This window comes from Salvelinus alpinus, chromosome 12 (assembly GCF_045679555.1).
Source record: "Salvelinus alpinus chromosome 12, SLU_Salpinus.1, whole genome shotgun sequence".
Lineage (NCBI taxonomy): Eukaryota > Metazoa > Chordata > Actinopteri > Salmoniformes > Salmonidae > Salvelinus > Salvelinus alpinus.
The window spans coordinates 10881052-10892897 of NC_092097.1; the positions used below are offsets into that span (position 1 = coordinate 10881052).

At 41.7% G+C, this 11846-nt stretch overlaps 2 protein-coding genes across 6 annotated transcripts; both read right to left on the minus strand.

The window, feature by feature from the left end:
• Window positions 1-646: 646 nt before the first annotated feature.
• LOC139535496 (hyaluronidase-2-like) lies at window positions 647-5864 on the minus strand. The gene is made up of 4 exons (XM_071334938.1): window positions 5545-5864; window positions 4075-5056; window positions 2913-3002; window positions 647-1870 (listed from the first exon to the last, which is right to left on the minus strand). The coding sequence occupies exons 2-4, from the start codon at window positions 5008-5010 to the stop codon at window positions 1478-1480; spliced, it is 1419 nt and encodes a 472-aa protein (XP_071191039.1). The 5' UTR covers window positions 5011-5056; window positions 5545-5864; the 3' UTR covers window positions 647-1477.
• A 3631-nt stretch (window positions 5865-9495) lies between these two features.
• LOC139535498 (tumor suppressor candidate 2-like) lies at window positions 9496-11611 on the minus strand. 5 transcript variants are annotated; one of them, XM_071334944.1, is made up of 4 exons: window positions 11376-11611; window positions 10512-10753; window positions 10123-10243; window positions 9496-10005 (listed from the first exon to the last, which is right to left on the minus strand). In XM_071334944.1, the coding sequence occupies exons 2-4, from the start codon at window positions 10658-10660 to the stop codon at window positions 9940-9942; spliced, it is 336 nt and encodes a 111-aa protein (XP_071191045.1). In that variant the 5' UTR covers window positions 10661-10753; window positions 11376-11611; the 3' UTR covers window positions 9496-9939. The 5 variants fall into 5 exon arrangements, with proteins under 5 accessions (XP_071191045.1, XP_071191042.1, XP_071191044.1 ...); XM_071334941.1 differs by having other exon boundaries at window positions 11154-11377; XM_071334943.1 differs by lacking the exon at window positions 11376-11611 and adding an exon at window positions 11176-11368.
• Between the last annotated feature and the right edge of the window lie 235 nt (window positions 11612-11846).

Consider the following 11846-nt stretch of genomic DNA (forward strand, 5'->3'; position numbering starts at 1 on the left):
CCAGGCAATTTACATACTAGGTCTACATCTACACATTATCTCCCATTTCCTTCACACTAGCATTTGGTTTTCAACAACAGAGATTTGTAGTAAACTTGCTGTCGGTCTCCGACATTTGCAACATTATTGAAATTCGATCTCCAGCTGTCCTATGGTAATTAACGTGTCGATAGTCGGGACGAGACAGACAGGCTGGCAGCTTTTCTCAGCCAGTCGAAATCATGAATCAGCATCATTTTTATGGATATATACAAAGAAATGTCAATAGAAAAACAGGAAATACAGCTAGTTTGCTGTCATTCCAGCTTCAGTTTATCGTGATTGTGTTAGCTGTGTAGTTGGCTATCTCTTCTGAACAGTGGCCTGGTGAGAGAGCAAATGTCCTATGCCAGGCGAAATCGCACATAATTAGTTCATTGCTATGGATGTATCCCCCCAACAATCATTAGAAAACAGCTTTAACAAACGTAAATGCAGCCACTTTGCTGATATTTTGGCTACACTGTTTGACGTGACTGTTAGCCAAAGTTGGCTAGCAAGGGATAAGAATGATGCCAGAAAGAACGAACGACCAGGCGGCTTGGGAAGCAACCATAGATTTGTGTCGGTACTATATCTCGTGGAAGGATGAAATAGTATGAATAAATTAATCTAAATAACGTTTTTAATTAAAATATGTCAATCATTATTTGAATATGTTGGTAACCCGTTGTATAAAAGTGATAATGTGCTCGAAGCTGGTGTTTGGAGGATATATTGGCACGGTTTGCAGGCCCTTGATGAAACAACACCTGTGCCAATATATCCTCCAAACACCGGCTTCTCTGGCAGTATCACTTAATTACAGCTTTGATTTATTTTGAGTGATTGAAACATTGTACACAGTAAGAGAGACGCACAATTTTGGAACGAAAATAGTAGTCTTGTTTTTGCCATAAAATAACAAAAGCTTTTTAACAAACGTGAAAATACATTAATATAAATATTGAAAACTAAAGATAAAAATGTCAGAGGTCAGGCAATAAGAACTGTTTTGTGCTATTCCAAGAATCAAGTGCATCGGCCCCATTTTGGCTCACACATAACACAAAACTGTACATACATCAGAAGCACAACACACATTTCCACACAAAAACATAAACTTTGGGATCATGAGAAAATGACACCTTGAAAGAGGGGGGAAGGGTTGAGAGAGATAAATTGTGGGAAGGAGACTGAGAAAGAGATCAATGTAAACAAAGTTATTTCCAGCGAGCCCTCCAATGTATGGGAAACAAATCAACACACAAACAACCACATAACTCAGTGTTCCACATAGATCCACCAACCTTACAGCAATCTGGACCACAGTGAATACATTTGCCCCAAAGTGTATTTATATAATGTTTGCGCATGTGTGTAGATAATGTCATGTGTATACCAGTACACGTTCAATTATTTGAATGTAGCTGTATGCCTGTGTATGTACTGTTTGCACTCAGAGCAGGAGTGTGATGAGTAGCAGGAGCAAACAGTGCACCCATGACGCCATGATTGGAGCTGCGATGCCTCGTTGTTGTTGGGGGTCTCTCTGGCCACAGCCCTCTCCCTGGTAGCCACTATAGCACTGGCACTGGAACTCCCTCTGAAAGCCCAATATGTCGTCTTCCCCAAGCTGACCTTGAACCTTGAGTTTTCCATTTGCCAGGGCCTCTATTCTGTGGGTGCGTGTGCTGAGGTGCAGGTAGGCATCAGTGTCAGGGTGTTTACGCAAGCAGCGTCCAAGGGAATCGCACAGCGTCTGGCTGCATAGCTCTGCTGCCGTGGTAACGTTGAGCAGGTACCGGCCCAGCGGACCCCGCAGGTACTCATTCAGACTAGAGCAACTGGCCTGGAGGGACACACACACACACAGAGTTTAAAGGGTGGCTGAACTTCCTGTTTTGGTCTCGTTTCAGATTTAGTTCATTAAGAAATGACTGAATTCAAATGTGAGTTGGTTTCGAGGTGTGGTTTGATGTGGGTGTCTCTTGTGTGTGTTCGCAGGTGGGAAGAGTTAGCCCAATTATTTAGCCAATTAGCTTCAGCCAGCTGGTGTGCAACCGTGGCAATTATGGTTTGACTTTGGATAGCCTATCTCCGGAGCTAGCTAGGGACAATATTTGAGACAATATAAATAAGACAATATTTTCATGTTGCACACCTTTTAGTTTTCTCATGAAATGCTTTCAATATTTGAATATGAATTTCTACAATTTATAGTTGTTTTGAGGTTCTGGACCTACTGGAATTTTTACATATTGTCCCATGTAAATTGTGTAATTTACCAATGGTTCCTAACTAGCCCCATAGGGATATCCAAAGGCAACCCAAATTCACCACAGGCATTACGATCGGGTCGCATGCAGCTGCAATCCAAATTGATGATTACTTATGTACCACCAGCTGTGGGCAGGATTGAAACAAACCCAACCTTAATTTACATTGTGATGCAGTCATGACCACAAGTCTCACAAAACTGTTTTGGACGAGACTGACTTTATGACCAAAGTTTTCCTATTTACCCTTTGTAGTCAATTTTGACAGTGGAATAAATGTTTCTGACTCATATCAATGCCACATAGGCTGTTTTCTAAATGAGAAGTAGTTTTTTTGGGGCAGTTGCTCTTTAAAGGTAGATTTACATCAATGTCATTCCTGCGTCTCCTCAATTTAAATTAAGCTTAAGATCCACTACAAACACTTTCAAATCATAATAACAAATGGGATATGAAGAGGGGCTGCTACAAAAACACAACTGATAATCAAGTGAATGAATGAGTGTGACTGACTATGACTCCGTGACGTGCAGTGAGGTCCTGTGAGTTGGTCATTCAGTGATCACGTGATTTGTTGTGATTTTATGAGACTTGTGTAATTGCGCGGACACTTGCCTTGCTGCTGGCATAAGCGTGGTCTCCCCAGAGGATGATGCCTGCGGCCCCAAGAGCCACACTCTCCCCGATGGTGGAGACCAGGTCCGTCTGCAGGGAGAATCATTCAAAATCTTGACCAAAGAAGACGTACAGATTCATCACAAAGCCGATTTGCACAGTCAGCACAAATCAGCCAATGAAAATACAACCAAAATGACACCATGTACAATTGTTAAGTGTTGTTCAATTGTTGTTCAATTGTTGTGTGTGAGTGGGGGGGGGGGGGGGGGCACTGGACTATATAGACTTTGTGTATGTGACCACCTCTTATCTGCTCACGCCCTCGTAAGGAAATGTACTATGGGGTGTTAGCGAGTAACATGACCAACACCCATCCTGCTCACACATATACACACAAAAGAGAGGGAGTATTTGGGGTATGTGCTGATTAGAGCAGGAAAGGGCTGCAGCCACAGATAAGGACAGAGGATCATGGTCATGGGTAGAGAGATTGAGCTTGATCTGTGAATCAGGGTCTATCAACACAGCACACACAAACAGAAAAAAAGAGTGGTTATAAAACACACCCATTGATTAAACAGAGATTATTGCACTCTGATATAGAGCATTATTCTCCTAAAAATAATTCATAGAAATCTCAAAACATTAAGTGAATTGAAATCATCATTCACATCTTGATGAAGATTGTATTAGGGTAGGTTTATAGTCTAGATATCTTTCACATCAATTATTCTTACAACTCCCAGATTTCTTTGCACCATTTTCTTGTTTTAAAAATGGACGGATAGCCAGAGGCACACTCCAATGCTCACACATTGTTTACAAAAGATGTATTTGTGTTTAGTGAGTCCGCATGACCATAGGCAGTAGGGATGACCACGTGTTCTCTTGGTAAGTGCATGAATTTCACAATTTTCCTGTACTTTGAGTTGTCAGATAAAATGTATGGAGTAAAAAGTACAATATTTTCTTCAGGAATGTAGTGAAGTAAAAGTAGAAGTTGTCAAAATGTAAATAGTAAAGTAAACTACAGATACCTCAAAAAACGACTTAAGTAGTACTTTAAAGTATTTTCACTTTAGTACTTTACACCACTGTCAAATGGTCTATAAGTTCTCCTGGTTAGTACTATGTGACGGTCAGAGAAATGTCCCTTCACCTCTGTCAGCAGCTCCAGTACGTTGGCATAGGTGGGCCGGGCGTACACAAAGACAGGACGTGCCAGCCCGTCTCCCCCTGACGCCAGACGCATCCCCTCCTTCACCCGGTTCCGGACAAACTGGCGCCCCGAGGGCGAAGAGCGCAGCACCGTGCCCATGTAGACCGAAGGGAAGAGGGCTGTGCTCTCCATCCACAGCCATTTGAGCATTTCATTCCGGGCCACCTCCACGTCAGGGCAGCGGCCCGTGTAGTTCTCCAGAGTGTTCCTGTAGTCGTGGTTGTAGCAGTCTGGGAACAAGTAGAACCCCCACAGCTGGTTGGGCCGCAGGCTCTTGGCCAGCCTCAGGGTCTCCAGCATGAACTTCCGGGCTGACATCTCAAACTCCTGCTGGGCCACCTTAGCCACACGCTCTGCGGGCCAGGCTGGGTTCTTCTGGGCCACCAGCTGCCTTGACTGGTTGCGGTACACATTCTTGACGTCCCAGTTGCGGATCCACAGTGGTCTCCACTCCTCCCAGTCAATAACTGCCAGTCCCTTGGCCCCTGCTTCGCGTATGTAATACTGAATACCCTCCGGCATCTTCTCCAGGTGCTGAGTGAGACTGGCAACCTGCGGGAGCCCACCGTTCATGACAGTACCATCATGCTCATTATAATAGGGGTACAACCCCAAGCGGTCCTTGTAAAAGATGGTGAGGTTTTGGCGGACAAAGCCCTTGCTGGGCGACGCCACAATCTGGAACTGCTCCAGCTGAAAGTGAATACCGTGCCGTGGGCCGCAGTCCTCCGTCGGAGCATTCCAGGCCATGACCAGAGGCTTTTGGAGATACAGTGGCCATCTCGTGGGCTTCAGTTCCTCAGCAGAGAGGTAGTCCCATAGAAGAGTCACCAACAGCAATACTTTCCAATCAGGCAGTACAGTCCAGGACAACATGACTTTTGTGGTGAATTAATGTATTTTTACACTCTGCTCTCCTGTCCTGTAAAGAGAATTGAGCGAACATCAACATGAATATTTTGATTTCTAATCAATAGATTCAGATATGACAGTAACTTTAATTACTCTGGTACTACACCTCTATGACCAGAAAAGTTTCAATATAGGGCGGGCTCACTTTCACCAAACAGGTTCCAGACATACAATAGGTTTATGAACAGTTCAGCTGGTTTAATTCATTCTATCCAGCATGAAAGCCTCTATGAAAAATGCATTAAGATCAAGCATCCTACTCTATATGACAACCCTAGAAACAATACCACTTCTCATGAAGATGATCAACTTAATATTGAGTTCAAGTTATAGGCTACTGAAAGTAATGAGTTTAGTGGGGAAACAGTTTTAGCAACAGTATACTTGAAGCAGTAGAAGCTTGTGTTGGCACGTTTGATGTGTGTGTGTATAACACCCACCTTTTGCCCATGAGTAAGTTTTCATTCGTGGAAAAGGAAATATAAAAACATATCTTACCTTGTACAGCAGAATGAGGAAGCATACCCAAATACTAGAAACCCCTATATTCCAATTAAGCCACGTTTGTCTTTCAAGATGGAGAAAGGTGATTGAAACAAACTTCTCCCAATAACTACCTGGTTAAGTGATCCCTGCAACAATAGGTAAAAACACTGGTACTTCATTTGTCACTGGAATGTATTATTACTGTACTTTACAACTTGAACCGACAGTGAATGTACCGTACCCCCTGTACTGGTGTCAGTTCAGTTGCACCCAACGCCTATTCCTACCCTAGTGGGTTAATTATAAAAAAAATCCTCCCTAGTGCGAGTCGGGACTACTTCAGGATGTTCCATTCAACATAAAAAAAGGGGGGAGTGGCGAAATAAACTGTACCTTGTAGGCGCGTCAAAGTGGTTCTCAATATTGTATTACACCTAAATTATTGTATGAATCTTCGGCTATAGACTAAATATTTAAAATGTTGTTTATTTTCTGTTTTAACTGAATATGCAGTAGTTTGTTTAATTTGTCAGTTATACACTTAGAATGAGTCCGTCCAAAAAGTTTGCTACTAGTCATTGAAAACAGATGAATGTTGCAATATCTAGATGTAGGAGCCGCTGACAGCATAGAGGCAACATACATACTGGGAAATGAAAGGGGATACCTAGTCAGTTGTACAACTGAATGCATTCAACTGAAACGTGTCTTCCGCAATTAACCCAACCCCTCTGAATCAGAGAGGTGCGGGGGTCTGCCTATCGACATGAGCATGCCATGACATGCCCATCCTAAAAAGAAAATAAAAAACAGTATAAATGAACGTTGTCTTGTCTTCTGTAGTTCAGATTATTACGATTTTTTTTGCAAGCAGTTAAATGACAAGCACAACATTTCAACCAATGTGTTAGGCATATAACTGTTGAATACATATTTATAAACTATCTATAGACTAATAATGAACAGTTGAAACCCCTTTATAAATAATTTTAAGTAGGCTCCACCATAATGTCAAGTGTTAACAAATAGCCTATAGTTTAACTCCATGTAAGCATGGTATATCTAGGACCAGTAGCATTTCAACTTTGTCCAGTCAAAGGCATCTGGCATGCAGACTTCACTGCTCAAGGTACATGATGGCAGCCATTGGCACAATGACCCAAACAAGTACCACATGTTGTCATGTTGCCAACGTCATGGATAGATTCAGAGCATGCTGTAGTTGAAAGCTTTGAAATGAATAGTTAGAAGCAAAGGCCAACAAAACATAAGCCTAAAGGGTGCATGTGACGTGGAGGATCTGAGAGCACATAATACACAAAAATCCCTGGAAGTGAGGCCTCATCCTGTGAGGGTCACTCAGTTGACTCTGTTCTGCTGTTCGTTCTCCGAGCTCTACTGACTCACCTGCGTGTGTCTGAATGAGACAGAGATTGTGAATTCCAAGCCACCACCTCGCCCCTGCCAAATCACTCGGAGAGCCCTCCGTTATACATGTTGCTGACAAAATTCCGAAGGTGACTTCTAGAGTGGAGATGGGATCAATAAGCCCATCAACTTTGGGACACACTCCTGAAATGAATGATGCAATTCATGTTCCACTTTTAAAACTGCAATGTGTGAGTTATGTGATTTATAGATCTGTAATTCTCATTGAAAGCAATCTAAGAAGTGGTAGATCTGTTCAATCTGCGCAATTTCTATGCTTCCCCTTGTTACGTTTCGTTTTTGCGCCTTCCACTTTAGTTTTTTACACCAGCTTCAGACAGCTAAAAATACAATATTTTTGGTTATTGAAAATATATTTCACATCGGTTTAGATGGTACACTGATTCTCTACCACAAAATGAAATTAGGGGAACTATTAGAATTTTTGCAACCTTTAAATAATAAAACGAGCATGTAATTCAAACGAACAAATCCCACTGTCGTTGTACAATATATAAACCCCAGTAACTGTTAAACATTTAATTTGGGAGGTATTTCAAGTTACATTTGTCAAGTCTCGACATCAGACATAAACAAATGCACGTGTCATATAATTAGGCATGCTCTCCATTCTTTTGTATGAAATTGTGCAAATTCCAAACATATCGCAGTGCGTGTTGGGATAGCACTTCGCTCTGACTCCTGCAGCCTTGGTCGAAGTGGCTGTGGGTCTAATTAGCTCCATACAACGTCAATAATTTTCACTTTCGAGACACGTGCAAATCGAGGGCTGAGCGAAATTGGGTGATTCAGCCAGAGTGAGGGAAGAGATGTGTGGTTTCCCTCCATCTTGTGTGCTTCCCTTTGACCCATATATCTTGGACATTACATCATTAACCTTCAGGCACCACTAGGAAACGATAACAATGTGGGGAACTGGAAACACACACCATCACCTCAATCACAATCACTTTAGAAGAGGGACCATAGGGATGTACTGTATAATTGTATCTAACCCACACAGGCTACAATTTGAAATGCAGATCGTGAGAAATTGCTTTATAAAATGATATTTAATTTCTGAGATGTATGAAAATCTATTTTTACTCAAACAAACCCATTCATTCACATACTTCACACAAACTGCCTATAGCAGTCCAAAGTGTGCCAGATCAAGGTCTCACTTGGGAAAGCATTCTTCTGAACTCAATAGGACTTCCTGGTTAAATAAAATGTAATGATGTAACAGCGCATATTATATGTACATATTTACATCCACACCCATATGTACACCCTCACACCTTTTTCCATCACACATTGTACAATACTTACAGTTCTATATTCTGCTCTAATACTTCCCTATATTGTTATGCACGCTTATCTCCCTCACTAGCTTTAAGCACCAGCTGTCAGAGCAGCTCAGATTACTGCACCTGTACATAGCCCATCTATAATTTAGCCCAAACAACTACCTCTTCCCCTACTGTATTTATTTATTTTGCTCCTTTGCACCCCATTATTTCTATTTCTACTTTGCACATTCTTCCACTGCAAATCTACCATTCCAGTGTTTTGCTATACTTTACCTTGCCACCATGGCCTTTTTTTGCCTTTACCTCCCTTATCTCACCTCATTTGCTCACATTGTGTATAGACTTATTTTTCTACTGTATTATTGACTGTATGTTTTGTTTATTCCATGTGTAACTCTGTGTTGTTGTATGTGTCGAATTGCTATGCTTCATCTTGGCCAGGTCGCAGTTGCAAATGAGAACTTGTTCTCAACTAGCCTACCTGGTTAAATAAAGGTAACATTTTAAAAAATCGGTGAAGCTTAAACACAAAAACACACCGTATGCATTTATGGTCATATACAAGCCTCACCCATTTTAGAGTAACTTATCTTCAGATGAAGTCGCTCAGCAGAACAAAGGAAGCAAGGAGGAAATACATAAAAAGTGTCTGACCTCTAGCCCAGAAACACATCAAACCACATCCCACACAATTACAGGGGCCAGACATGCCTGTTGCCTACCGTATGCTATTGGAGAGCAATAAAACAACACTGAAACTGACCATATAATCATGCTCGTGGACCATTAGATACTGTCCAAATGGATTACCATTAGAACATTGTCACTGGACCTTCAAAATATGTCTATAAATAAATGACTGGATCATAAAAAAACTAGACATGTCATAAGTCATGTCATAATGATTCAAAGTAAATTGGCAACATTGATGATTGACCCAAAAACATTAAGAGAATCAAACATATAAGACCCACATGTACAAGAGCATTGCACCCTGGTGATAAAACGGAGGTACAGCAGAAAAACACAATTCACCAAAAACAGCTTCCCAGGATTGTGATAACTACAAATGGAAAAAGGCTTTTGAATGGACCAGTAAATGATGTTAGTCTGAGTCATGAAAACCTCATTACTGTGACCACATTGTTATGGAACAACACTCTTCATCAGAATGTGAAACATATGTGGACTGGATAATAAAGGGGAATGCCTCAATACAGTCTTTCAGCCTGGTAAACCATTTATTCAAGTATTTCCAACTCAGACAGCTTTTGTATAATTTTTTTTTTTTTTTACATTAAAAAAGTTGACTAGTGCAGGTCTGGCCTCCAATCATAGAGGCAGACTTAGATATGATAACATTACAACATGAAAATGGTCAACATATACAGTACAGTGGGAATTCCTAAACCTTCCCCTGATCTTGCTACCTTTCTTTCACACACACACTTCTCTACATCACAGAAGGCAGAACGTTTTACTCTATCTACTCCTCCCTTCCATTTCGTCCGCAACATAGCTCCGGTGGTCTGTCCACAGCTTCTGAGTGTAGTCAGACATCCCACCCATTTTCTCAGAGGAACACTAGCGTTCAGGATGGAGCGGTTGTAGTGATGGTCAGACTGACATGTGTCTTTTCCACGTTGGACCACCCCCCCAGTGGGATTCACACCTCAAAGAGGATGACAGGGAAATCTACATGGATCCGGGGGTGGTTTAGCTTCACAATTCCCTGCAAACAGATAACAATATCCACTCTATTAATTATAAACAACATCCATGGGTAACTGGAAACATTTCCAACACTGTCAGTCTGAGACTTTCACAAGTGTACATCCAATCAGCTCACCTGAGGTATGAGGTTCTTCTGAATCCTCTTCAGCTTGGACCTCTTCCGGCCATTTTTTGTCACTACAGTCTCTTCATAGAACTCATGAGCCAGGTCCCCATCCTCATCATAGTAGAGAGAGCTATCAACACAAATAAAAAATGAGCGGAATGGAAAGCATTTGACTCATTTAAGGATCTACACACATATTTTACCTTTATTTAACTAGGCAAGTCAGTTAAGAACAAGTTCTTATTTTCAATGACGGTCTAGGAACAGTGGGTTAACTGCCTTGTTCGGGGGCAGAACGACAGATGTTTACCTTGTCGGCTCGGGGATTCGATCTTGCAAACATTCGGTTACTAGAACCACTAGGCGTACATTTTATTACATTTACCACACATTATTACCTCCTCCTTGTGAAAATAAATGGGGTTTTTCTGGTCCCTTTGAGTCGGGCAACAGAGTGATCTTCTTGCCCCTCACTGCCTGAATCCCCTCCAGCTCCCGAACCAGCAAATGGCCAAGCACCTTTCACCTTGGATCCACTGCCTCCCATCTTCAGTGGTGGGACATTATCCCTTGTCACAGAAAACTCCTAGGCAACGATTATATGAGCTGGCCAACCAGTCAGTTTTCTACTGGTTTGGATCTGAAAGCAAGAAGCCATAGGTACTGTTGCTTTAGCTAGCCTAATAACGCTACCATACTGACCAAACGTTGCAAACAATATCTAGTTACTAAGCAAGCTAAATAGATAGGTTACCTAACTAGCTCCAAAAGGTAACTTAGCTAACTACGTTAGCAAACGAGGTTGCCCTAGATGGCTAACGTCAAGTAGCTTGCTAGCTAACACTGTTCACTGCAGTTAGCCAGTTTGATAAATATTGCAAATATATTTAGTAGAGCTTTCAAACTGCTAACGTTATCAACCACAACTAGCTAGCTGTCCCTACAGTCCACTGGCTGTTAGCTAAACTTCGCGCGCATAATAAACTGTTAGCTAGCAAGCTAAACTAGCTTACGTTAGCTAGCTCAATTTTCCAGCTAACCATTTATAGTGACAGCATTTACAGAAACAGATTTCTTCTTTTAGCGACGTGACTTCTATCCAGGATTCAGTGCTCACTTGGATTCCTCCCTCCTTTGCGTAACGTTACGGTAGTGTTTTATCAAATATAGCCAATATGTCTAGCTAGCTAGCCACAGACACCAAACAACAAGTACACACTGTGACTCTGGTCCGAAAGAACGGAAACGGTTGGTCAGCTCACCTTGCACATGAGTCACAGCAATAATGTAGCTAGCAGTACAGAGAGGAATGATGTAGCTAGTTGTTTGCTTGACCGAGCATAGGTATTTCTGTCTTTCACACAGCATCCTTTACTGCACACCACTGTGATTTTTATATATATCAGTAGCACACCATCCCAAGGACATTAATAGGGACTTTCTCTGTGTTAACTCCTCCTATCCACAGTGCTTGACTTGGACTGAAATAGGTGCCTGCATCCATTTTGGGTGCCGGTACTTTTTACATTTAAGTGCAGGAGCACCACAATACTTTTGAGCTAATATTCTAAAAGAGGAACAGGAGCTCAAGTAGTAGAATATTTTAGATGCTGGTACTCAGCTCCTGCCCAAGTCATTCACTCCCCATCCATAACTGCCAAGTGGGGAAATAATTCCCATAAATATCATTGTTTAGCTAATGAATATCATCCCAATAGCATACCCCCACTATC